Source organism: Brassica napus, chromosome C1 (assembly GCF_020379485.1).
Source record: "Brassica napus cultivar Da-Ae chromosome C1, Da-Ae, whole genome shotgun sequence".
Lineage (NCBI taxonomy): Eukaryota > Viridiplantae > Streptophyta > Magnoliopsida > Brassicales > Brassicaceae > Brassica > Brassica napus.
This window is the reverse complement of record NC_063444.1, coordinates 9373616-9400456: the sequence shown is the minus strand read 5'-3', so window position 1 is coordinate 9400456 and position 26841 is coordinate 9373616. Positions and strand designations below refer to the sequence as shown.

General features: G+C 40.5%; 4 protein-coding genes and 1 pseudogene across 5 annotated transcripts; 3 read left to right on the top strand and 2 right to left on the bottom strand.

Moving 5' to 3' along the window:
• Positions 1 to 282: 282 nt before the first annotated feature.
• On the bottom strand, positions 283 to 2154 carry LOC106374194 (sulfite exporter TauE/SafE family protein 5). The gene is made up of 5 exons (XM_048743625.1): positions 2013 to 2154; positions 1442 to 1677; positions 1230 to 1364; positions 1005 to 1154; positions 283 to 920 (listed from the first exon to the last, which is right to left on the bottom strand). The coding sequence occupies exons 1-5, from the start codon at positions 2152 to 2154 to the stop codon at positions 612 to 614; spliced, it is 972 nt and encodes a 323-aa protein (XP_048599582.1). The 3' UTR covers positions 283 to 611.
• Positions 1662 to 5928, top strand: LOC106447202 (meiosis-specific protein ASY2-like). The gene is made up of 4 exons (XM_048745590.1): positions 1662 to 3402; positions 3472 to 3606; positions 3680 to 4566; positions 4640 to 5928. The coding sequence occupies exons 1-4, from the start codon at positions 2598 to 2600 to the stop codon at positions 5735 to 5737; spliced, it is 2925 nt and encodes a 974-aa protein (XP_048601547.1). The 5' UTR covers positions 1662 to 2597; the 3' UTR covers positions 5738 to 5928.
• A 6878-nt stretch (positions 5929 to 12806) lies between these two features.
• LOC125579780 (sulfite exporter TauE/SafE family protein 5-like) lies at positions 12807 to 13499 on the bottom strand. Its single transcript, XM_048743624.1, has one exon. It carries the CDS (start codon positions 13497 to 13499, stop codon positions 12807 to 12809), a length of 693 nt encoding a protein of 230 aa, XP_048599581.1.
• A 494-nt stretch (positions 13500 to 13993) lies between these two features.
• On the top strand, positions 13994 to 16778 carry LOC106404112 (annotated as a pseudogene).
• A 5783-nt stretch (positions 16779 to 22561) lies between these two features.
• Positions 22562 to 26301, top strand: LOC106402588. Of its 2 annotated transcripts, none has more exons than XM_013843358.3 (5): positions 22562 to 22805; positions 22976 to 23126; positions 23589 to 23706; positions 25103 to 25358; positions 25729 to 26301. In XM_013843358.3, exons 2-5 carry the CDS (start codon positions 22980 to 22982, stop codon positions 25808 to 25810), a joined length of 603 nt encoding a protein of 200 aa, XP_013698812.2. In that variant the 5' UTR covers positions 22562 to 22805; positions 22976 to 22979; the 3' UTR covers positions 25811 to 26301. The 2 variants fall into 2 exon arrangements, with proteins under 2 accessions (XP_013698812.2, XP_022566335.2); XM_022710614.2 differs by having other exon boundaries at positions 22566 to 22776.
• The last annotated feature ends 540 nt before the right edge of the window (positions 26302 to 26841 follow it).

Genomic DNA, 26841 nt, shown 5'->3' with positions numbered 1-26841 from the left:
CTAGGGAAAAGTAAGAGACCGTATCATATATTTGACTAATAGATTCAACGGAATAGATCCAATAAACATGTTCTATCTGCACTTTTGATTATTCGGATATGGTTTTATAACCACTGGTTTACAGCCACGTGTCATCATAGTCTTCCTTGTGTCTGGCCACGTTGGATTGAGATTAAAACAACATGGGCTATATGGATGGGCCCACTATTTTAGTTCATCGGCCCAAATAAACCTGATTAAAAGAATTCTCTCTTTTATTGGAACTTCACAAAAATGGTTTACTAACAGCAAGTTTTTTTTTTTTTGAGCAAAGTTATCATTCGTGTTCATTCGCATACACAACACTACAACTTAATACAAAGACTACAAAACACCAGCAGCCACTAAACTGTGACAAATAAACTGTTGTTTCCAGTCAAGGTCTTCTTACTATGGGTACATCCCAAAATTATTAAATTTTACAAAAAAAACATATAAACATTACATTGCCACCTTGCTCCAAATCTCCCTCTTACATAGAGATCAATTTAGAGCCTCTTAATGTTACAGAAAAAAACAAGAAAAAGAAACCGATGATATTGTTTTGTGATTTAGGATCAGAAACAATATCTTTAACATGGCAGCTTGAACCCCATGTCCTTGCCTGCCACATAATCAGTCCATACATCAAGAGCTCCAAAGCTAGTCATAAGGACTGTGCTCAGAGACATCACTGTCCCTACAGAGAACACAATGATGGAAGCTCTTCCAAACTGAGCTACTGCCTTTTGAACCAATACAAGACCGAGAAGCGAAGCAAAGAAGCAAATCAAGGAGAACAAGTAAGCTGCTTCAGTGTTTTGCATTCCAAGTAGCAGGTATTGAACTGCTGACATTGTTGCTGAGAAGAATACCATGAATGATGTTGTTGCTGCTGTTATCTGCACCATTTCATATGTTCAATTAAAACACTTGCAGAAAAACAGAAAATTTGGTGAAACCATTTCTTTTTATTATAAATATACCTGTGGTGGTATCCCAGCTTGAAGAAGAAGAGGGCTTATAAGCATTCCACCACCAATACCGAATATACCACCCAATAAACCGGCTAAAAATGACATTACCGGGAACATAAACCGTGTGGACTGGTCTAGTCTTGTACCTTCTTGATCTTTCTGCTCATGTAAGAGAACAATGTTTACTATTTGTCTGAATTATTCATCTCGTTTGTAGCTTGTTGTTGCGTTTACCTGATTGTTAGAGGATCTTTCTTGTAGACTTTCGGTTCTCGAAAGAGCAAGCTTTGTGAACACCAGAGCAAGAGGTATCTGAAGTGAAAGCAGAATCCAATACTCAACACCACAAGGCTTTATCGTTATGATTCCCTGCACATAACATCATACATAATCTGTCACTCCTTCTATAGCCAAACTGATAAAGTATCTATCAATCTATAAAGTACCTTTCCATCTTTGTTACCACGAAGAAGATAAATGACAAAGAAAGACGCCCAAACAACGATCAAGACACCAAGTTTCGTCCATGGAGTCTTGTTTCTCTTCTCTTTAGGTTCAAGGAGAGGTGCTTTAAGACTCTTAGTATCATCCTCCTCTGTTTCGCCTTGTCCTTTCTCTGGCCTCTCATGCCCTTTCCCTCTCGCAGTATCAGACTCGATTTTCTGTTTAAGGTGAGTTTGGTCTCAGAAGAAGTAAACAATACTAGAAATGGGTCGAACAGAGGCGTTTATTAGATTTCGAGATGATGTTACAAAGGTGGAGAAAGTAAAAGCAAGCCGGAGCTCGTGAGAGCTTAAACCGGAAAAGTACAAATAGCAGAGAGATGATTGTACGGATGATAAACCCTAATCTCGCCGCTAAGTTTGTGTAGCTAAGTGTCGATGCCTTTCTCCTTTGCTTTCCTCTCCTTTTATACTCTGTTCGATTACCTTAACCTAAACTCTTTTTACTAATTGGGCTTTGTCGGCCTTTCGGGCCTGATTATGAGATGCTCGCTGAGCCGTTGAGTCGATCAACCTCGCTCCGCTTGCTCTCTGCTTCGACTATCAGCGCTCCCTGTCGAGTCGATCTCTCGAGAATCGGCTTCTGCGCCGATGTCGACTCGGTTTGCTGGACTGGGCCCTTTGTTCGATGGGCTTTGTGGATGGGTTAAATCCATCCCCAACAGTAAGTCCCCCCCCAGTTCATTGATGGTCGAGCAATCGATCTTTGATGAATTTGGTGCCTGTGGTTCGGAGAACAAAAGGTTCAATCCGAGCAAATGACAGGTCGTTGGGGAGTCAATCCGTTCAATTGATACTCCTCGATCGAGGGAATGGATTGATGCGTCCGTTTCTCACGCGTTGCGATCGTGAGATAAACGCTTACGGGTCGAGAATACGGACCGGCGCATCTGTTGATCACGCGCCTAATTGGGTTTAGGCCCACTTAGGCCTTATTAGGCGCAATGATGACGCTTTGATCCCCGCGCTTATTTCTCTCTATAAATAGCGACCCCCTCTCCACTTCTTTTCATTTTCCTCCGCAGCGCTAAAGGTACTTTCTCTCTCTACGCTCCTTTCTCTCTCTTTATCTCTGTTTTTAGATCTGCGAGTATCCGAGATGTCGTCATCTCATCGTTTGACGCGAGAACAAAAGGGAAAGGGGGCGGTCTCTTCTCGGGACTCCGGCGATATCCATCACGAAGCGATGATGGATACGGGGAATATGGATTTATCGCAGCGTCTCTTGGTCTCGGAAGCGAGAGAACAGTTCCGGGGTGACGACGACGGTCAAGAAGCGGTCGACGCCTCGATTGTCCCGATCAGCTACTACCCTGGGAACATCTTTGCTGAGGAGAGCCCCCTGGAGGTTTGGAGAATTCGACCTTCGGTCGTCGATGGACAAAATTGGTCCAACGTCGAGAGGACGAAGTCTACCGTGGAGTCGGTGGAAGCTCTCCTCCGAGATCTCAATGCACATGGGGTTTCGTTCATCGTTCCAAAACGGGATCAGAGGCCTTGGTCGCCTCCGAAGGGATATCAATGCATTTACGAATCGTATTTTCGGAGCGACACGAAGTTGTGGTTTCCAATTCCCCGAATTGTCACGGCTTACGCGTTTCGCAGAGGAGTCGCCTTAAGCCAGTTGATGAACGGTTCTCTTCGGTTAATGGTCGTTCTATCGGTGATCGCGGCTGAGGCAGGGACATCGATGAGTGTGAGGTCGTTTGAAGAGTTGACTTCAGTCTCAATTTCCGATGATGGGCTCGTCTCGACGAGGATGCGCCCAAATTATAACGTGGTCACGGGGTACCCGACCAAAACCTCAGACTGGCAGCGTTCGTATTTTTATGTGAAGTCGAACAGATCAGCGTTCGAGGAGCCTCCGAAGTCTGGTTATCGCGTTCTCTGGAATGCAGAGATGGGTACTGCGCAGTATCTTATGTGACAATTGTAGCATGTGCTCGTCTAACGCGTCTCTTTTCCTTTTGTAGTTGGTCATCCGAATCTCGCCACTTATCCCGAGGATTGGAAGGAGAGTGCTCGGATCGTTGCGCTGCAGAAGCAAGATCACTGGGAGGACTTTACTCGGGAGAGAATTCAAAGATCCATAGATCAAATTGCTAGTCGTGAGTTTTCTTTGGTTTTCCTTCTGCTTTTCCTAGCAAGTGAATAGCGTGTATTAAGAATTTTTCTTTGCAGAACGTTGGATCTCAAACTTGCTTCCCCTCGTCAATCAATCGACTTCGAAGAGACTATCCCTCTTTACTCAAGCTGAGCAGAAAGAGATCAACCGAGCCAAGACAATGAAGCAATTGCCCGACCTTAGCCTTATTGTGGCTGAAAAGATAGGCGCCAAGCGAGGCGCTTCTGGGAGCAGGGTTGGCCCTTCGGGGTTGGAAGCGGTAGAGGCGACCCCAATTGCTGCTGAGCAAACGCGTACTGGTGGCTCCTCGAAGAAAAGCAAGAAAAAGGCCGAGGATCCGAAGGAATCTTCTGAGCCCGGGCAAACTGGGGCAGGCGGTTCCTCTAAAAAAGGGGGGAAGAAACGGAAAGCCGGAGATTTGCCCGCCGAGGACGCTCCTAAGAAGAAAAAGATGAAGAAGAAAGAATTGGCTATGCCCCGCTCATCCTCGGTCTGCGAAGAGGAACTTCAGGCTCTAGTTCCTGAAGCTATCCCTGAGGTTGGGACCTCGGAGGATGATGAGAATGAGACTATCGCCCTCCGCCGACGGAGACGGGAGAGTCGAGTCACCGAGGAGGTATCCCGTGGAACCTTGGCCGGTGATCTACCTTCTACTGAGGTTCCGAGGGGAATATCGACTTTGGGCGGACAGCGGGACCGCTCGAGGAATGAGTCCCCTGCTCATGTCACGGAGGGATCTGAGACCCGAGTATCCGGTCGCCCTAAGGAAACCCCGGCAGATGAGTTCAGATTCGAGTTTAACCGTGAGCTTCCGCTGGCTTGCTACCCGGAAGATTGTGCTCGCCTGTTACGGTTGGTCAAAGGCGGTCCCGATCAACTCCCTTCAGTGGGAGATCTCATCTTCAAAGATGAGTATGAGCACGCCTCTTGCTCGTCTGTAAAGGTAAGCGGTTGTTCGTTCCCTTCTTTTCCGAACCTTAAATTATTTTGGCTAAGTCTTTTGGTGTTTTGATCAGAGCCACGGCGACTGGAATGTTCTGGTCGGGAAGTATGACACAGCCCTTAGGCGGGCCAGAGAGCAGATCCGTGAGAGCGAAGAAGCCAAGAAGAAAGTGGAGGAGGCTCTTCGGGTGTCTTCGCGGGAAAAGGCTGAAGCCATTGCTCGGGAGAAATCTCTCAGGAAAGCGTTTGACGAGACGCGAACGTCTGATGCGGCTGAACTGCAGATGTGTAAGGAGGCGATGAACAATCTCGAGTTCGTGGTGGATAAGCAGCGGAAGGAAAAGGCTGATCTAGAGGCAAAAATGGCTGCGGAATTGCTAAGGCATTCCGAGGAGATGGACAGGCTTCGGAAATCTCGTAAATACGAGGTCACGCACGAGAGGATTCGCGTGCTGATTGCCATGATCGCTAAAGCCGAGAAACGCTTTCACAGGATTTCCCTTCGTGAAGACAAAAGGGACAAATACGACGATGCTCGGTGTCTCTATAGTCAAGCCTTCGGGACGAGGAAATGTCTCGAGCAAATCAAGGCCTCTGGTGTTGAGATCCCGCAGGAAACCATCGACTTCTTCATCGGGCAAGAGAAGCACTACGAGGAAGAAGCAGAGCGTTTGGAGGTAAAGGAGATTCCGGCGGAAGATCTTTGCCTTTCTCCGCTAGTGTTGGAGTCTCGATTTTTAATCGAGGAAATTTGGCGTCAGCTTGACCCGTTTGGGTCGAATATTAATCTGATCGATTCGGAGGCCGCTATTGCTCTGCGTACTCCTCTTCGTCCTGAAGATCCGGTGGAGAAGCCCGCTCAAACTGCTGTATCTTCCAACCAACCCACCGATCAAGATGCTGATCTCGCGAAGCAGACATCGGCGGGAGCGGTTGTTCACAAGGACGGGGCAGTGCCGACCATTGTGCTAACAGATTCCCCCGCTAAGGCGTCGAAGAATGCCAGTTCATCTGCTTCCTCGTCGGAAGACCCGGAGAAGGGTGACGATGATCCCGCGGGGATGCCTATTGCGGACGCGACTGCTCCAGCCCCAGCCAAATTTGGTCGCATCTCGGGTCCCGGAGAAAAAGACGGTGATGGTGGCAAGAACCTTCCCGCTGGTGACGAATAGGGCTATCTGGTCGAGGACCTTCTCTTCCTGTTGTAATTTCGCAGTTTGCTTTTTAGTAGACTTTTTCTCCTTATGTTGTGATTTGGTCTCGTTGAGACCTTTGAACCTTTATGTACCGTTGGCCCATATGGGTCTTGTTGTTCGATACTCGGGATGTTTTTCCCCTTTTTTTTTTTAAAGGCTTTTATCAAATGTTTGCTTTGCTTCGAATCGTAACTCGTTTCTCGTTAAGTCGTTCCCGACAACCTTGTCCGTAATTGAATATCAAAGATATATAACAAGAAAAAACAAGGCAAGGAGTTTTAACGAGTTTCCGAGGAAAAGGTATCTGGATGCTCCGCGGTAACCGAGAGAGATTTGGTCGGCCAACTCATTATTCTCTGATTTGCGATAAGATCCAGAAATTTCGCTCGTGAGTCGGTCAATGCCTCAAGCATCGGTGACGCGGGACTCTGTTTTTCCCGTCGTTTGATATCTGATCAGGATATCTTCGACCAAGTGGGATGAGTGCTCGTGCGCCGCTTTCGAGTTAAGGGGCTAGCATCATTTGATGGGTCTTTTACTCGGGAGAGTGAGACGAAATGTGTTTTTTTTTTTAGGTTGGGGCTGGACCCCGTAGAGGGGATGCCTACGTACCTCCGGGGAGGATCAAGCCTTTCGTAGTTCATTTTGGTCCAAGTAAAAGTGACTTGGTAGTCATTTACTTGGACGAGTAGAAGTGACCGTAGGGTGCATCTACTCGGGGTTTTTTTTTTTTTTTTTTTTTTTTTTTTTTTTTTTTTTTTTTGGGAGTAAAACGGTGATGTAAATCATTTTACTCGTTCCGACAGGTTACTCGTTTTACGAATAGAAGCGACGAAGATGCATGGAGTTCCAAGCTCGTGGAACTGCTTCTCCGTGGGAAGTCTCGAGTCGGTATACTCCTGGTTTGACGACTCGAGTGATCTTATATGGTCCTTCCCAATTTGCGCCGAGTTTTCCAGCGTTGGGTTCCTTGGTGTTCTCAAAGACTTTTCTCATAACCAGATCGCCGAGCTCGAGGGGACGCGAGCGGACCTTTTTGTTATAGTAGCTCTCGATTTGGTTTTGGTAGTTTTGGATTCGGAGTAAGGCTTGGTCGCGCTTTTCCTCTAGCCCGTCGAGGGCATCTAGCAGCATTTCTTGATTAAGTTCGACATGCTGAGGCATCTTGGACCGGCGGAGACTTGTTACATTGACCTCGGCTGGAGCCATTGCTTCCATCCCGTAAGCGAGCGAGAAAGGGGTAGATTTTGTCGCTCCTCGGGGGGTTGTCCGGTGCGACCAGAGCACGCCGTCGAGTTCATCAGCCCAATGTCCCTTTTTGAGATCGAGGCGCTTCTTGATTCCGTCGATGATGATCTTATTCGAGGATTCTGCTTGTCCGTTTCCTTGAGGATACCTCGGCGTTGAAGGGCTTAGTCGGATGTTCCACTTATTGCAGAAATCTTTAAAGTTTCCGGACATAAACTGTGATCCGTTGTCCGTCACGATCTCGTATGGCAGGCCGTGGCGACAGATAATGTTCTTCCAAACAAAGCCGCGAACCTCCTTCTCTGTAACCTGCGCGAAGGCTTCTGCTTCAATCCATTTGGTGAAATAGTCGGTCAATACCAGCACGAAACGACGTTGGCGAGAATTCGGCATTGGTCCGATGATATCCATCCCCCATCGCATGAATGGGTAAGGTGCTGCGGAAGTTCGCAGTAGCTCGGTTGGACTGTGGATACTCGGAGCGTGTCGTTGGCATTTGTCGCATCGTCGGGCATATGCTTCGCAGTCGGTATTCATAGTTGGCCAGAAAAATCCCAAGTTCCGAATCTTCAGGGCTAGTGACCGACCTCCGGAATGGTTTCCACCTGCTCCTTCGTGAGTCTCCGCCATTACTAGCTGCGTTTGCTCGGCAAAAATGCATTTCAGGAGGACCTTGTTAGCCGTTACTCGGTGGAGTTCTCCTTCCATGACGACATAGTGCGCGCTGCGCCTCTTTAATCGTCTTGCGGCCCATTTATCCGTTGGAAGTGTGCCCGCGGTGAGATATTGGATGAATTCAGTCCTCCAGTCGGGTAGTAGCTGATCTTGGTCTATCATCTCGGAGTCGTCGTTGGTCTCTGATAAGGGCGTTGTTTCGGGTTCTGTGGTGACGAAGTTAGCCGACTCCGTCGAGATGTCGATGCTTGGCTTCTCGATTCGGTGGATTGGAATAGTTCTTTTGACTTGATCGCGTAGCTTGCTTCCGAGTGCTGCGAGCGCATCCGCACAGACGTTTTCTCCACGAGGAACCTTGGTGAGCTCGAAGAATTCGAATTCTTTAGCCAATGCTTGTACGACTCGGAGATAAGCATCCATTCTGTCGTTGCGCGCATCGTAATCACCGCTGAACTGACTGGCGACAAGCTGTGAGTCGCAGTATGCACTGAGTCGCTTTGCCTTGACTGCTTTGGCGAGGCGAAGGCCCGCGATGAGTGACTCGTATTCTGCTTCGTTGTTTGATGCTGGGAAACCGAAGCTGAACGACTGTCGAATGAGCTCTCCCGATGGGGATTGAAGCTGAACTCCTGCTCCAGAGCCTTTGTTCGTCGAGGAACCGTCGACATGCAGGATCCATATTGGATCCGAGGTTTCCAAATCTTGAGCGAGTTCCGGAGATAACTCCACGAGAAAATCGGCGAGGACTTGAGCCTTAGCAGCGGTTCTGCACTTATAGGTGATGTCGAGCTCTCCGAGTTCGATCGCCCATTTGGTAAGACGGCCGGCTCTGTTCGTGTTTTGCAGGACGGTTCTGAGCGGCTGGTCGGTGAGAACTTCTACCGAATGTGATTGGAAATATGGGCGGAGTTTCCTCGCTGATTCGACGACGGCCAGGGCCATCTTTTCGAGTGTTGGGTACCGGGTTTCTGGTCCAGTCATCCTCCTGCTCATGTAGAAAACAGGTCGTTGTTCTCCTCGGTCCTCCTTGATTAGCACGCTGCTGACTGCGGCGGACGAGACCGCAATGTAGAGGGATAAAACGTCGCCTACATCTGGTTTCGCCAGGATAGGGGGGGTCGTCAGGTAACATTTGAGCTGACCAAAAGCCTCCTCACATTTATCATCCCAGACGAATTTTTTGTTTCCTCGGAGGAGATCATAAAAAGGGAGACATTTATCGGTTGACCGGGAAATGAAACGATTTAGTGCTGCAATTCGGCCTGTCAGTCGCTGGACTTCTCGGCAGTTTCTTGGACTGGGCAGATCGAGCACGGCCGATATTTGCTTAGGGTTCGCTTCGATCCCTCGCTGCGTCACTATGTAGCCTAGGAATTCTCCGGATGATACGCCGAAGGTGCATTTGGCCGGGTTTAGCTTCATCTTGTACGCGTTTAGGATGTCGAAACACTCCCGTAAATGTACCAGGTGGTCGTCTGCTCGGATTGATTTGACAAGCATGTCATCAATGTAGACTTCCATCGTTGTACCGAGCTGTTTGGCGAACATGCGATTGACAAGCCGTTGGTAGGTCGCACCGGCATTCTTCAACCCGAAGGGCATTACTTTGTAGCAGTACGTTCCTCGGTCGGTTATGAACGACGTCTTCTCTCGGTCATCAGGATGCATCATGATCTGGTTGTATCCCGAGAAAGCGTCCATGAACGTGAGCATTTCATTGCCGGCGGTTGATTCGACAAGCCTGTCGATGTTCGGAAGCGGATAGCTGTCTTTCGGGCAAGCTTTGTTGAGGTCAGTAAAATCGACGCACATGCGCCACTTGCCGTTCTTCTTCTTGACAACGACTGGGTTAGCAAGCCACTCCGGGTAACGAACTTCTGCTATCGAGCCCGCGCTTAACAATCGCTCGACTTCCTCGACAACTGCTTTGGATCTTTCGGGACCCAGCTTTCGTCTCTTCTGTCGAATGGGCTTGATATTTGGGTCTACGTTTAGCTCGTGAGTCGTGATGGACGGGTCGATTCCCTTCATGTCGGTCATCGACCAAGCAAAGGTAGACAAGTTTTGCTTTAAGAAATCTGTGATAGTGCGCTGCATCTCGTCCGACAAGTAAGCGCCTACTCGTAGCACTTTACTTGGGTCCGATTCGTCGACTGGGACTTCGAGCACTTCTTCCTTTTGTGGGCAGATCTTGCTTACAGGAGGGGAGATCGAGTTGACTAGTGATTGAGATCGCTGCAATTTGACCGTGGCGATTAGGAGATCTCGCGCAGCCCGTTGGTCTCCTCTTACTGTCTTAACCGTACCGTCCGTTCCCGGGAATTTAACGCACTGATGATACGTTGATGCGATTGCTCGCATGGAGTACAACCATGGAGTGCCTAGTATCACGTGGTAGGGAGCCTTGGTGCTGACTACCGAGAACTTGACCATCCGTGCTACTCCCTCTGCTTGTACCGAGAGACGGATAGTTCCCATGATTACTTCGGAAGAACCATTAAAGCCGGTGAGAGTCCTGGATGACGGTTTCACGTCTTTTAAGTCGATTCCCATTTTTTCGAGAGTTTCGCGAAAAATGATATCGACCGAGCTACCAGTATCGATCAGCACTTTGGTGACGTCGTACTTATCGATGGCTAAAACGACGAGGAGAGGATCGTTGTGAGGGAAAGTTACTCCGACAAGGTCTCCAGTTGAGAAGGAGATTGGGAGATCAGTTGGGAACTTCTGCGGCCAGCGCTGCGAGGTATCCACCATTCGTCGGTGATCTTTGACTGCTCGTACGGAATCTCCGCAAGGTGGAGATCCTCCCATAATCACGCTGATCCGCGGCCTGACACTTGATTGCTTCCTGGTGAGAAGAGCTCGGAGGTCTTCGTTTTCTTTCGGCGACCCGGCCTTTTTGTGGTCCAGTTTTGCACGCAAATCACCGACTCGCGCGTTAAGCTGATCTCGTAGATCGACGATAGGATGGCCTTCCGTAGTTGCCAATGAGGATCCTGGGCTCGGCGAATGCTTAGCTCTTTTAGCATTGAGCTCGACTCGGAGGTCGGATGATCCGAGAGTCTTGTCAGTCGTTGGCGTGGTCTTTCGTTTGAGGAGTACACGTAAGTCCAACGGGTCGAGGGCTTCCTCGAGATCGCTCTCTTCGTCTGATGAGGACTCCGGTTGGGCTCGAATGACTTCAATCCTTTGTCTGGCTGCCGGCGGATCCTCGTCAGCCGAGGCGTCACCGTCATCGTCTTGATGTGGGATTTGCTCGGCGACCTTTGGTTTTTGGTCGTCTTGACGCGGTTTTGCTTGATTTTTTCGCTGATTTTTCCTGTCCTTGTTTCTGCTCCAACTGTTCTCGCTTTTTGGCTTCGGAGGAGGAATCTTAATTTCACCGCTTTCGAGTGAGGAGAGGAATTGCGCAAAAAGTGTTTTGCACTCCGAAGTGTCGTGACCTTTTACACCGTGGAGTTTACACGATTTAGTAAGCCCTGGTGGGGTCCGGGAAGATCCCGCTGCCGAATCGACCTGGGCGACCGAGGCTGGCGCTGTTGCTCGAGGGGATTCGCTTGGAGGATCGGTTTCCCGATGAAAGGTGTTCCACTTCTTCCCGTTTTCGTCGACGACGTAAAGGAGACCGCTCTTACGGTTATTTTTGTCGCTTTGAGCATGCTGACGAGGTTCGACGTGAGCTGTGACGGCATTTTTAGGCGCTGATTGCTTCGCCGAGTTGTGCTTGCTCATGATGGCTTTAGTGTCTTCTTCCATACGAATGAAGTTGTGAGAACGAGCAACGGCATCTTGCAACGTCGTGGCGGTGCATCGATAAAGATCTTCTCGGAACTTACATTCCACAAGGAGATTGTTCCTCAAGGCATCGACGGCGATGTGGTCTGGGATATTGATTCTTGACACGACCGACTTAAAACGTTCCATGTAATCGCGAAGATTCTGATCCTTCGTTTGCTTGAGGTTCCAGAGAGTCGACGCCGTTGCTTCACGCTTGGTGAACATGATATAAGTCTTGAGGAAGGCCGAGGAGAGCTCTTTGAAGCTTCTAATTGAATTCTCTTCGAGTCCCGAGAACCAGGTTAAGGCTTGCTCGTTGAGTGTTTCAATGAAGAGTTGGCAGTATCCCGCGTCTCTTTCGTCGGGGGCAAGTCTGGCCCTTGCTACCGCAATATTGAAGGCTGTCAAATGCTCGACGGGATCTCCTCCTGGTTTGTACTCTGGAAGGCGCAACTTGTCCATCTTTCGGAGTTTAACCTCCGTCAGTTCCTCGGTGAAAGGAGTACGCGATGTTGATGCGATGACACTGTCAATCTCGGGTACTGCGCTCGTTGCTTGGTGGATCCTTGAACTCATTTGTTGGAAATTTAGTTTAAGCTCGGCGAGTTCTCGGACGGTCGATGGATCTGACGTTGTAGGAAAAACATCGGCGGCTAGGGTTTCCGCGAGTTGGAGAGTAGGATCGACTGGGTTCGTCGATCGTCCTTCCGCCGGAGTAGGGGGGTTTGTATTGAAAAGGTGACGACGAAGCGGTTGAGAGTTACCGGTGGAGGCGCTAAGAGCAGCTACGATAGCGGCGAGTTGATCGTTCGTCGTCTTCTGAACTTCTTCTTGATGAGCAAGTCGGGCTATGACTGAACTCATGAACTCCGACGAGAGGAGAGGAGGAGGCGTGAGTGCCGGCTCCTCTCCGGAGGTATCAGGGTTCGTACCTCCGGCGGTCATATCGGTCTAGAAACGCTAGGTCTGTTCTGCCCCACGGTGGGCGCCAATTGTTTAAGGTGAGTTTGGTCTCAGAAGAAGTAAACAATACTAGAAATGGGTCGAACAGAGGCGTTTATTAGATTTCGAGATGATGTTACAAAGGTGGAGAAAGTAAAAGCAAGCCGGAGCTCGTGAGAGCTTAAACCGGAAAAGTACAAATAGCAGAGAGATGATTGTACGGATGATAAACCCTAATCTCGCCGCTAAGTTTGTGTAGCTAAGTGTCGATGCCTTTCTCCTTTGCTTTCCTCTCCTTTTATACTCTGTTCGATTACCTTAACCTAAACTCTTTTTACTAATTGGGCTTTGTCGGCCTTTCGGGCCTGATTATGAGATGCTCGCTGAGCCGTTGAGTCGATCAACCTCGCTCCGCTTGCTCTCTGCTTCGACTATCAGCGCTCCCTGTCGAGTCGATCTCTCGAGAATCGGCTTCTGCGCCGATGTCGACTCGGTTTGCTGGACTGGGCCCTTTGTTCGATGGGCTTTGTGGATGGGTTAAATCCATCCCCAACATTTTCCAATACTTGACTCCGTTTCTACAAGTCTTCAAGCTAGACCAAGCGAGGAACACCGCGAAAAGAACAGTGATGAGCCACTCAGGCAAAACTCTGTTGCAGATAACACCAATACTCACACCAAGAAGCATACAAGGCTCAAGAAGCAAGGCTAAATCGTAGTCAAGCAATGCTTTACCACCGAAGAGATTGCTGATCACGTTGGCAATAGAACCACCGGTGACCATGAAAGCAGAGAAGCTTGAAGCTGTTTTCAAATCAAACCCCGCGACTATAGTCATGATTGGAATGAACAGACCTCCGCCTCCGATTCCACCTGCGCTGGAGATTAAGGCAGCCATGAAGCATAAGACGCCAGCGACAATGATTGCTGAAGATAGCTTTAGTTCTTGAGCGCTTGATTCTTTTAAAGAAGTTCTCCATAGTTGGACTTTGTGGAGAAGCTTATGAGATATTGGTTGGTTCTCTTCTTGTTGGTCAGCGTTGATCGATAAAACACAAAGGAGAAGAAGAAGTAAAACGAAAAAGGTCTTCATTCTCTTTGTCTTAAAGATTGAAACTCTTGTTTGCTTGTGATCTAATGAAGCATTGTTGTTGTTCTTTATATTGAAGGCTTCAAAAGAGTGGTGAGCACATTACATTTGCAAGTTGCTTTCGTATGAGTAGGCTGCAGCAAGTAATCTCATTGACTGAAGCATTAAACAATGTTACTTAAGATTAGATTCGTTCATTTACCTGTGATCTGTGGCAATATTCACGCAAAGAACAGTTCTAAGTAGGAGAAGAAGAAGAAGAAGAAACAGTTGTCGTCTGAAACTGTAGAATGTGTCATGTTAGAAAATTAAGGAATGTTTTAATTTATTTTAGTGGTTTGAGATTTGACGTTGTGAATAATTGCGTAATGCGTTTCATCATTCAGACAGATCTCTTTGTATTTTATTTTGTTTTTAATACATGCGTTTTCGCTTTCAAATTGTTTTTTTAAGAAGGGGACAAGAAAGAAAGCGTCCCCTTGTGAACCTCATGGAACATGAATGAAAGACTTGGTAAGTCAAATAATAATTAACAAAAGTCAAATACTAATTCATTTTTGTATCTATCTATAAATTAATGTGGAGATCCGTTAGTCTATAGTTTAACTGATATTCATTAATGCTTCTATATAAAAAAAAGAATGAGTCATAGAAAAAATAATTTATTAACAACTATATAAATTATATATTAAAAATTTTACATAAAATTTTCAGTATAGTGAAACTAGAAAAATCAAACGTGGATTTTCATAAGACTTGGTAAGTCATACTTGAATACGAAGGACGGAACTTCACATCCAACACTTCGTATTCCATTAATCTCAACTGTTTGATCTCTTCGCTACCTAATCTAACTCCAACCATCAACGGCTTCTACAACATCTCCATCGAAGGCGAAGTCAACGCCATAGCTTTATGCAGAGGAGATCTCAAACCAAATCAAGATTGCATCAATTGCATAACAAACACAGCTAAACAGCTCCAAGAAAGCTGTCCAAACATCGTGGAATCCGACATATGGCTGGAAAAATGCATGTTTCGTTTCACAAGTCGAACAATATTAGGTCAAATGGAGCCAGTTCCCTTTTATCACACATCAAGCAACGTTAGCGTGGCGGACAAGGAAAGTTTCAGCAAGGGTTTAGGTGAACTATTGGATTCATTAGGGTCAAAAATAGTGGATGCGTATGACACCTCAGCAGGAGTGAAAGGGATAGTTTACGCGTTGGCTCAGTGTATACCAGATTTGTCTAAATCAGATTGTAGAATTTGTCTTTCACAGATCTTTGCTGGAGTGCCTACTTGTTGTGATGGCCAGTCAGGTGGATCAATCTAAGTTGCTATTTTAGGTTTGAAAATTATCCGATCTCTCTGTTGTTTCAGAAGAGAAACAACCTCTTTCTCCTCCTAAGAGTGACACCAAAAGAAGTGATTAAGGTAACACAAGTTATAAGCTGATGTCATGAAAAGAATTAGATGTTTAGGGTTTACCTTTTGATTCTATGCTGTTACTTGCAGTAAACGGTTCTAAAACTCTGGTATTTGCCGTGATTCCCATTGTGACAATTGTCTTACTTGTTATCTCTCTCTTTATCTACTTAATGAGGAGGAAGAAAAATCTAAAGGAAGAAGCTGAAAGTAAGTTTGTGAAGCCTAACTGATTATTCTAAAACCCTATTCTAGATCTCCTTCTTACTAGTTACTTGTTCCGCAAGCGAATTTCAATCTGCAGATGTGATTGAGAGTACATACTCATTGCATTTTGATTTTGACACCATAAGGCATAAGAGTAGCAACAGATGAGAGTTCTCTTTAACGAATAAGATCGGTGAAGGTGGTTTTGGGGCTGTCTACAAGGTTGATTCATCTGCTCTGTTTCTAATCTCCATATTAATACTAATTATAGAACTAAATCTATCAAGGTCGTCTTCAAGATGGTCAAGAGATAGCCGTGAAAAGGTTATCGATACATTCGGGACAAGGCAATGCCGAGTTTAAGACAGAAGTGCGCTCCTAATGACTAAGCTCCAACACAAGAATCTTGTAGAACTCTTTGGTTTCTCCATCAAAGAATCTGAAAGACTTCTTATCTATGAGTTTATCTCTAATACAAGTCTTGATCGGTTCTTGTTCGGTATTTATATATAGTCTCTCCTCAGTGGTTTTTCATTATTCCTAGACATTCTCTGTTTCAGATTCTTTACTCTGCTAATGAATGTAGATCCGATCCTATCAAGGCGAAGCAGTTAGAGTGGGAAACAAGGTACAATATCATCATAGGAATCTCCAGGTAGGGTTGCTTTACCTTCATGAAGGCACAGATTTTTCGATAATTCACCGTGATCTCAAATCGTCAAATGTGCTTTTAGATGAACAAATGCATCCAAAAATCTCAGATTTTGGAATGGCAAGACAATTTGATTTTGATAAGACTCGAGCAATAACAAGAAGAGTTGTTGGAACTTAGTAAGTCTAGCTACTCAAAACCGAAATTCTCTTGTTTCTATAGTGGATATATGGCTCCAGAGTATGCAATGCATGGTAGATTCTCTGTGAAAACAGATGTTTACAGCTTTGGAGTTCTTGTTTTTGAGATCATTACAGGTAAAAGAAACAGTGGACTAGGGTTTAGTGAAGGCACAGATCTCCCTACTTTCGTAAGTGACAAGAAACACACAAATACAGATCAACAAAATACATAAAAATTGATTAGTAGTTTAATTTTGTCTCTATTTTTTTTATTTTTTGCAGGCATGGAAAAATTGGGTTGAAGAAAGACTAATGGATCTAATAGATCATGTTCTTTTGAAATCTTACTCTTAAGGAACAATCAATGCAATGCCTAGAAATTGCTTTGTCTTGTGTTCAAGAGAATCCTACAAAAAGACCAACAATGGATTTCAGCTGTTTCCATGCTTAGCTCTGATTCTGAGTCTCTCCAACTCCCAAAGCCATCACAGCCTGGTTTCTTCAGAAGATCAATGTCGTTTTCGGTTTCTGTTAATGATGTTTCTCTCACAGATTTGTCTGGACGTTAAGAGTTGATTTCAAAGAATTTCAGTGACAATTTATACAGTAAGATCCAATGAATGTGTAATAACTTGTACGTTAGTGCACCTTTTTTAAGATGCTATAAAGTTGTCTACACGTTAAGTGTTTATTGTATAAATAGATTGTTATCTTAGAGACCGGTGGTGGTATTGAAAGTTAAGTCCACCGTTTCTCTATCTTAGAAACCGCTGATTGAGATAGGTCACAAGGTGATCTCTTGTTTACTTTCTTGTTTTTTTGCAGATAGGTCACAATGTGATCATAGAAAACTGTTGCTTGCTTTGCGGTCAAGTCGGCATCGCTGGTTCAGTAACATACAAAATCTGAACCCTTTTTGGTTCCAGTGAAAGAGACAATTGTAAGACTCAAAAAGTCAAAAACATATTCCGTAGATTTGGTTACTATGTACCTTTGGGGGGACGTGATGCTGTTAGAGATCATGTCTCCATTGTATCCATGGTACTAAGAGGTTTTCACCGGTTTAAAGAAAAGAGGTTCTTGGTGTGGTTATGTTCACGTAACCCCTTTTTGTGGTTTGGCTCGAACAAGAGGAAACCTGAATCATGAATCAGAGGTAATAAAACTGAGTACATGCAATGTAATTTGATCAGGGTTTCCGTTTGTTTTGTATGATGATTACATTTACAATCAGACGTATATCAATGTAAGAACACAAAGCTTAAAGCCAAATAAACAACTATGAAGTTAAGATTTGGTATGAATTATGTACTGATTTTCGTATTGAGGATGTATATAATACAAGTGAAAACTGTAGCTAAAGACATAATCCAACGGTCGATATACTGAATTGCTTTTGCCATATGAACATCTTAATTTATTTTCAGAAAAAGAAAGGACAGTGAAAAGAGAAGACAGAAATGTAGTTTTGTTTGGAATGTCTTCGATGAAGGACTTATTTTGTTTTTTACGTTAAGACCAACTTAACTGGTTTAAAACTTCAAAGTTTAAAAGTACAACAAGATGTGAATTATTGAGACTATATATTATAATCGTGTCTCTCTCTCTATGTATGAAGTTAGATATTTAATATTTATTGGGTTGTATTATTAGTATGGGACGGGACTATGGGTAATGGGTGCGTTGCATGTATTCAAAATTTCAAATGTATTTTAGCGAGACAGCTTCTCTGGCTGCAATTCATTAGTATGACACTCTCTTAAGCCTTAATCAATCAAATGTTTTTTCCTCTATTTTCTCTAATCTTCTTCCGTATATTTGCGGTCCACCATGTTTTGTTTTTCCTTTTCTTGCATGGTTTAATGGTAGTCACTAGTACTATTTTTTTTCTGATGGTCAGTCCAAAAACTAATAATCTATGGTAGAGAAGCTCAAATTGTATAACTCGAACCCAAAAGAAAATAATCTTTTTTTTTTCTTTTCAAGTGAGTCTTGGGTTAGTGATGCTTTCTAGGACAAATGTTATATTTCCTAGGACCCCTATATCGAAAATCTGATATTACTATAGTTAGATAGAACCACTTCAAGATATTAAATCAGTTTGAACAACATTTATAGCAACCTTGATGAAATGCGGATTGAACAGCTCTAGTTTAGTGGATACACCAATATTTTAGGCTTTGTTTTTTAAGCATAAGCATTTTTATCAAATTCGAATAAACACACAATATGAATTCATGATTGTAATTACTTATGATTAAAATTTATCTTACTGGAAGTAACTAAACCAGTTCCTCTGTAAACTATATAATTAAGAAGCTTATTTTTTTATTTATTAAAAGAATACATGTATCTTGTAGTATTTTGCAGTCATTTTCAGCTTTGGGTTTCTGTCAGGTCATCTTAGTTTTGATTAAAGCTGGAACATACAAAGCTCGGATGCATCCTAGTTTTTCTACTGAAATAATAAGACGGATCAAAACCATACGTAAAAATGCAAGCAACGTATAGAATAGACAGCGTATAAAGATGTAGACTAAATGTGTTAAATCAAGTTTGAAACATTTTATACACATTTAGTTATACACATTTAGACATCTTTTACATGAGTTAACTACATATTTTTGAAAAGAGTTAACTCATGTATAAGATATCTAAATGTAAAAGAGTTAACATGAGTTAACTACATATTTTTGAAAAGAGTTAACATGAGTTAACTCATTTAGACATCTTTTACATTTTATACACATTTAGACATCTTTTACATGAGTTAACTACATATTTTTGAAAAGAGTTAACATGATGTTACCTAATAACTAAATGTGTTAAATCAAGTTTGAAACATTTTATACACATTTAATTATTAAGTAACATTATATGAACCAATTGACTTCTACGTTCTTCTTCTATCGGTTATCAAAAAAAAACACGTTCTTCTTCTATTTTCTATATAACATGTTCTTACAAAAAAATCATCAACGTTTTATCATGAGACTCGAAATTAAACTGATAAAATCATTTCAAATAAGTCACACCTTAGGTCTGGGCGTTCGGGTCTTCGGGTCGAGTTCGGGCCGGTTCCTTTCGGGTCCGGGTATTTTCGGGTCCTAAATATTTAGACCCAATAGGTACTTAGAAATTTTCAGTTCGGATTCGGGTCGGTTCTTCTTAGGTCCGGGTCGGTTCGGGTCTATAATTAAAATACCCATAAAATACCCGTAATTTTTTGGGTCCATATCGGGTCCGGGTCAGGTTCGGGTATTTAGGATCTGAAAAGGACATGATATACCCAATTCCATCAACTTTAGTTGAATATTTGTCATATATATCTAAAATTTTACAAAACAACTTAAATGAAACTATTAATAATTAAAATAAAACATTTTTAAACTCTAAATTTTACATTTTAAAGCTTTATATTACTTTAAAAATGTTAAAAAATAATAACAAATGTTGTTAACAAAAGATATTTCAACTAGATCATAAAATAATATATATAAAATAGAACACAAAAACATCATAGTTTTAGATATACATGTTTTTAAGTCGGGTACAAATCGGTTCTTATCGGATCGGGTCTATTCGGGTCGGTTCTTTTCGGGTCCGGGTCTATTCGGGTCGGTTCCTTTTCGGTTCCGGTTCTTTCGGGTAAAAAAAATTTAGACCCAAAAAGTACTTGTAAATTTTCGGTCCGGTTCCGGATCGAGTATTTTTGGGTCGGTTCCGGTTCGGGTCTTCGGGTCCGGGTTAAAATGCCCAGGCCCTATCACACCTTTTACTTGTATTCAAAGTGTTTCATAAATGATTGCGGTTACAGCTTACAATCAACCGCTTTTCAAACTATATTTTTGGAGAAAAACAGAAGTAATAATTCACTTGTTTTCAGGAGTATATGTTTCAAACATGAAAAGATTAACATATAAAGCTGATAAGCAAATTCACATCCATGTTCTTCTTCTTCTCTATTCCGATATAACATGTCTTTTGGGAGAAAATCAACAACATCATGAGACACAAAACTAGACTGATCAAATCATTTCAAATAAGTGACACCTTTTACTTGTATTCAGTTGCTCAAAAAAAAAAAACGTGTATTCAAAGTGTTTCATAAATAATTGCGGTTACAAACTCCGATCAACTCTTTTAAAAATTAATAAGTTTGAAGAAAAAATAGAAATAAATTATGTATAATAAAGAGTTAAAAATAATACGAGTAGATTTCATATATCATGCTTATGTTCCAAATGTAATACGTGATACCATAACACTTGATTTCTTTGATCATTAATAAAATCAAATTTCGTGAAAAAGGGAGTTAAGAACAATATCACACTTGCTAACTTGCATTTACCCCTAAGTTTCTAAATGACTATTTGCTTTGCAACATACGAAAAAATATTATGCGAAGAGATATTGTCTAGTAGCACAGTTCCTTTAGAAATATCTAATACCCTTATGCCTTCTGAATAACAGATATTAATTATTATTTTCTTTTTGTCTTTCTCAATTCTTGTAAATATTCTCATAAATACTTGATAACATATTTCATTATTTGTGATTTTTATACAAAAATGTCTAATAGCTCGAGTCCTCTCCCTGTCGCCTATGTCTCTTATTTTTGTTTTCGGTTTATTATTATTTTTATTATCGCTCACAAGACCCCAAATTATCAAAGAAAATATCTTTGTATTCGAAAATTACTATTTACAGACTTTGGTAATTATTTATGCGTGGTGAAAATTGTATCAAAAGAAGACATAGTACTTTTATTTTTACAGGGTTACCATTGCTTGGAGAAGACAAACTTATTAGGCTGCAAAAAAGAAAATGAAAGTTGGTGTTTGAGTGGTTTAACCACAGTACTGTGACGATTTAATGAAGTTGCGTTCTAAAAAAAAAACTTGGTGTTTGAAAACATCTATAATAATTTACTGTGGATTGGTAGTTGCTATATTTTCCAAAATGTTATTCTCATATTTAATAATATTCTTGATGTTGAATTATTTTTAAATTTAGCTATACGTAGGAAATGAATTTAACAATTTTGAAATTACAACATAGAAGTATTAGCAAGGAATACAATTATGTGGAGTCAAATGGAAAAAGCAAGAGGCAGATCATAAAATAGGGAAGATAGTTGCTCACCTTAATGATTTTGTTCATCGAATATTCCTAAAATTATACAAAACTTAAAAAAACAAAGTTATTTTTTATTCAATTTCAAAATAATAAAAAATAAACAAAGTTATGTGGTCATATAATTAGATAACGAGTTAACAATTCAGACACTGATTTGAGATCAATAATTCAGCCCGTGACAACGAAAAGAAAGTTCTATCTATACGTGGCTAATTCAATCCATATTATAAGGGATCTGTGATGGACTTCTGATAATATGATATTTAAAATCTTCCACAAAATTGAACCCACAACCATAAACTGCATTAGTTTTACTTACATTTTGTAGAGTTCGATCTTCAAAATTCAAACCTAATCTAACCAATATTTATACTTTTCATAACAATTGATTTGTAATATTTTACTATAAAAATGATAAGTTGTCATTAGTGTTGGGAAGAGGGTCAAACTTACACCATTTGATAATATTAAGTATAATAAAATAATTATTTGAACTTTATATTAATTATTATTAATTATTTTAATTGTATATTAATTATCTTCTTAAAAATAATATAAATATATATTTATAAATAAATTATATAAATATTTGTAATATTTATATATCTTTACGATTTTTCTATTTAAAAAAAACTTTTAGACAAACAAATACTATTTTTGTGCAATATAGACATATAAATTCAAATTTAGCTGTTTTGCACCGTTTAAAATAAATCCAACTCACATCTACATTCGCAATTCAATTTTTTTAAACGGTCATGTTTCACGATAGATGATTATAAGGGTGAGACTCGCAAATAATGATTTAAATTCTCATCTCTAGATGCCGGACGTGATAAACTGGGAATAAAGTCTGTGTTCAGGATGAAAAAATGTCTCATCTTTGTTTCTCTTACATATGCAAATATTATAATTTTAGGGCTTATTTGCCAAATAACCAAAAAAAAGAAAAATTAGATTTTGGGACAGAGAGTTGAGAGAGATAGGAAGAGAAAGTAGGAGAAAGTGGAGAATTTTGGTTAGTTAGTGTATTTATGTTTTCATGTATATAGGGTGCAATTTCCCATAATTTAATTACTTCTGAATTTTTCTAAATATAAAACCAAACACATACTGAAAAATAAAACAACCTGCTCACCAAAAATAAAATAAAACAGCCTATCCATAACGAATAAATATTCTTACAACAAGAGGTAGTGCATTTCTTGAACTTGATTAACCACTAAACTGATACCGTTTGGTTGATAAGCCATAATGTCTTTAAATAAAAAAATTATAACTATAATAGAAAAACAGATAACATATTATTCCGTCTTTCATCCCACTGAGATCAACTAAGCTTAGTTTAAACATAGGAATCATGATTTATGAATTAACTAATTACTTATAAGTCTATCTCTTATCTCTCGTGCGTGTGACTACTACTAGATTTTGAGAAATACTACATAAATAAGAGGGCAACAACCCATTCAGAAGATGTCGCCCACATAAATAAAAGTAAAAAGCCTTCTCTCCTCTCTTTCAGTTTCGACATTCCCCAGAGTCTCTCCACTTTTTGTCTCCAACCAAACAAACCTTTCTTCATCGTGAAACAGAGCATAACAAAGAACACAACAGAGACGTTCGACTCTCTGTCTTAATCTCCCACTAAATCCTTTGTCTGAATTCCAAAGTAACTAAATCCTTTGTCTGAATTCCAAAGTAAGTTGATTCCATCTTCTTTTATACATATTTCCTCTTTGGTTACGATTAAAATCTCAAAACAACCAAGTTTTACCAAAATAAACGACCAAGAGTTGTTGACCTATGTTTCTTGATTAACATGATGATCGTCTCTCTTTCTCTGTTTCTCTCTTGTTTTGTTATCAAAGATCGATGGAAACCGCTAGAGCAATTCCGGTTCAGGAAACCGGGTCAGGATATCAACCCCCTGTTAATCCAGATGGGTTTGTGACGATCGATGTCGAAAGTTTCACTCCTGTTTTTAACAAAGACTTCTCTTCGTCGAGTCCCAGAATTACTGTAAGTTCTAAAACAATCTAAACTTTGTTTAAGGAACTGTGGTTTCAGATTGAGTTTTGGTCGGAAACACCATAATTTATAATTTTGATAAATTATTTCTTTATTTTTTTCTCTGTTTTTGTTTTGTTTTTGTCTTTTGGGTATTTAATTTTTTGAATCATGGAAGAATCGCCTATAACCTTTATAACTACTCTTGTGACGTCGATTTCATTTACTATTTTTCTGGTTAAGAAATGAAAAAAAAAAAACCTAATCGAAAGTTGACTTTCATGTGTTATAAATATTTTTCGTGTTTCAAACTATTATTATGATGTGGTTATTTTTTCCTAGTAATTGGCATTTGTCATGAAGCTTAATTTAGATAGTTTAATTTATATTTTGGAGTCATCTAAATAATTGAATGATCTTAAATTATTGAATTAAATAACTGAAAAAAATGGAATTTTTTATTTGCTTCAAAAGCTGCAGAGAAGTGTTTCGAGGAAAGGGTCTCCAAGAAGCAATAACAACGAGAGGAAACTCTATTGCGACGCAAATGGTAATGACAGTGAGACCTCATTTCCTCAGTCCCCACTTAGAGGTAAAACTTAAACCATTCTTCAACATGTATAACTTTTTTTAGAGAGAAATTTTCCCCAGCAGACTTAAAAAAGTTTTTGTCATAAAAATAAACGTTAAAAATAAAAATAATTAAAATAGATTTACAAGTAAATATACACGTATACTCCTAGGGTTAATTAATCTAGACATTAGGGTTTAGAGTTAAAGCATGGAGTTTAAAGTTTAGGGTTTAAGGTTTAGAATTTAGAATTTAGAGTTTAAGGTTTAGGATTTAGAGTTGACTAGTGGAGTTTCGGAGATATGATTTCAAATATTAAAAAATTAAAAAAAACTAAAATTTTCAAAATAAAAAAATATTATTTTGGTCACTTTAGTTTTTGAAATCTATTTTTGTGAGAATTACCTTTTTTTAATATATATGTCACATTCTTGATTTATTATTTCCTTTAATGCATGATACATTGATTAGTTTTCAATAAAGTAAACAATTAAACTAACGTTTCACTACGCGTATATGGACAACTGCATTTTCCTAGAGACCATTGGTACATTTTGTTCTTATGTTCATTTTTTGTTACCATGTGATATAACATACTAGTATCAAATGGACCTAGCAGATTCTCGTAATAAATTCGTTTTGTGCTTATCTGTGCTGCGAGTCTGTGATTCTGTGAGTGATAAAAAATCTTAAATTAGACAAAACCCCTAGTGTGGTTTTTGGGATGAAAACAAATACATCTCGGACTTTTAATATTCCAAGTCGAATTATTATTATTTCTGCGGTCTAGATATTTTTCTTGAGATGTCCTTTCTTTTCTTGAGATACGTCTATCTTCTTTTTTTTTTGAGATATGTCTATCTTCATTGAATGCATTTAGTTTTATTTTTTTCTCTAATGCAAGAAGGTTCCTTATTTAAATATAGGTGAATATCTATATATATAACAAAAAAAAAATTCCTTTGAAGGTATATATTCCGAAGCGTTAGGTCGGGTTTAGTTAATAGGTATGACCAACCCATGCGTGTTTAGCTGTAGACCGTTACTAAAGTTTATAGAAATTTAAAACGAAAGTACTTAACCAAGTCTCCTTTTAGAGGAATATAGTTTGGTCCCATATATCTTACTAACTACGTATGTAGTTAATGCCACATTGCATATAATATATTTACAAGACCGATCGCTAATAGGAGAAACTCTATTCTTGCCTTATAATTTGCATATATAATTTGCAGACCACGAACCGTCATTCCAACTTTTTGTTCTCATGCACCGCATGCTCACTCATACCATTATTAAATTCGGCATACAGTTACTAATGAATACATTATGATCCATTTTATTTTGTCTTGTCAAATAAAGAAAAAAGAAACTGTTATTAATTATAGCTTGTGGTATGGCATTTGATGAGTTGTAGGAACAAGCACGCCGGAAAAGATGAGCCTCGTGGGGTCCACAGATAATGCAGGTACGCCCACAGCCACAGCCACCGCTGTTTCAGCCTCACCGCTTCATCAGATCACCATTACTACGGCTGCGGCCACCGCCGGAAATATGATATCCGATCAAAGTAGAGAAAGAAGATTTGGTTTTGCGAGGAAGTCGAGTTTTAAACGCTCTCACACATCTTGGGTGTTTGATCCCAAGAAAGTCGTCCTCTTCTTTGCAACTTTGTAAGTAATTATATCACCTTTTTCAACATAGCTTATTTATTCGGTTAACCCAAACTGAAAGATAAAACACAAAAGGTTTTAATTAAAATATAGTACTCAAAATGCATGCATAAATCTCTAATTAACTTTTGTCTCAAAATCCTGTTTTATAGTATTTCTGGTTACTTTCAAATTTTCTGATTGAATGTGGAATAATTACTTAATTTAAGTCAGTCACTATTGGGTTTAAAAGTTTGAATTAAACAAATATATTTTAGATTATCATATGAGATACGATATGCTTCTGAAAATTGAAATGTCTATCACACTTTACAAGTAAAGTTGTTTTTGATGAAGATATATGGTGATGAAATGTTAATTCTTGTGACAGGTCAAGCATGGGATCAATCTTGTTAATCATATTTACTCTCTCGATCAGCAAGTCTAATCTTGGAGATATGCCTCTCGAATAATAGTAAAAATACAAGAAGATATATGAGATGGACCGACCTCAGTTTGTGGCGTTAGAGCATACGACAATCTCACCGACCTACATTTGAGGAGATGAATCAGAGGAACATTACAAAAAAAAAAACAAAGAGCGTAAGGTTGTGATAATAATTATTTTGTATAGTTTTTATTTTTTTAAATGGAAAAACGAAACATCAAGAGAAAGTGAGAAGTGGCCACGCACGAGATCATATGAATATTGGAAAAGAAAGCTTAAGACGAGTTTATGACTGTTGTGACAAAGACAGAGAATCTTCTCTTCTGTTCCTTTTAATTAATTTCTTTGTTTTTTTTCAGTTTATTTTGCCTAGTTATTGTGTTTTTCATTTTGTTGTATTTCTTTATGTGCATGTATATTATTGACATGAGTATCTTTAGTTTTGCTTCGGGTTCACATAGAGATAATTTGAGTCGTGTAAGAATTGAATGAAATTGAATTATTCGCTCGTGACTACTTGTGTTTTCTAATGAATATTTACATTGATGTCTTGCATACTATCTTTTGATTCATTTTAAGATATTTTTATTTATTACGTTTGAGTTTTGAAAAAAAAAATCAGAACTTTGGTTAGTATATGGACCATCTTGAAAAATAGAACCTAACACAAGCGTGGAGCATTTAAGGGTCACCACATGCTATTCACCTAAGCTATTACCATATTTAGGTGTCTTCAAGTATTTGGATCATAAAGTAACATCTCCCTTTTCATAGACTAAAATGCAAGAGTATATTACCTGCCAATGTGCCTACATTATACAACACACCTTGAATTTTGTTGATAACAACCAAAGTTGAAACGTGGTTTATAAAGTTTGATGTTGAAATGATGCCAAACAAAGTCCAACCCCCTATACAAGTTGTGGTGTGAATTTTAGAGTTTGATATGGTCCAAAACCCCTATACAAGTTGTGATTAGTTGATCACAACTGAGACGGTAAAAAAATCAGAGTTTTAGAGTAGAAAATAGATTATATATATATACTTTAGTCAGTT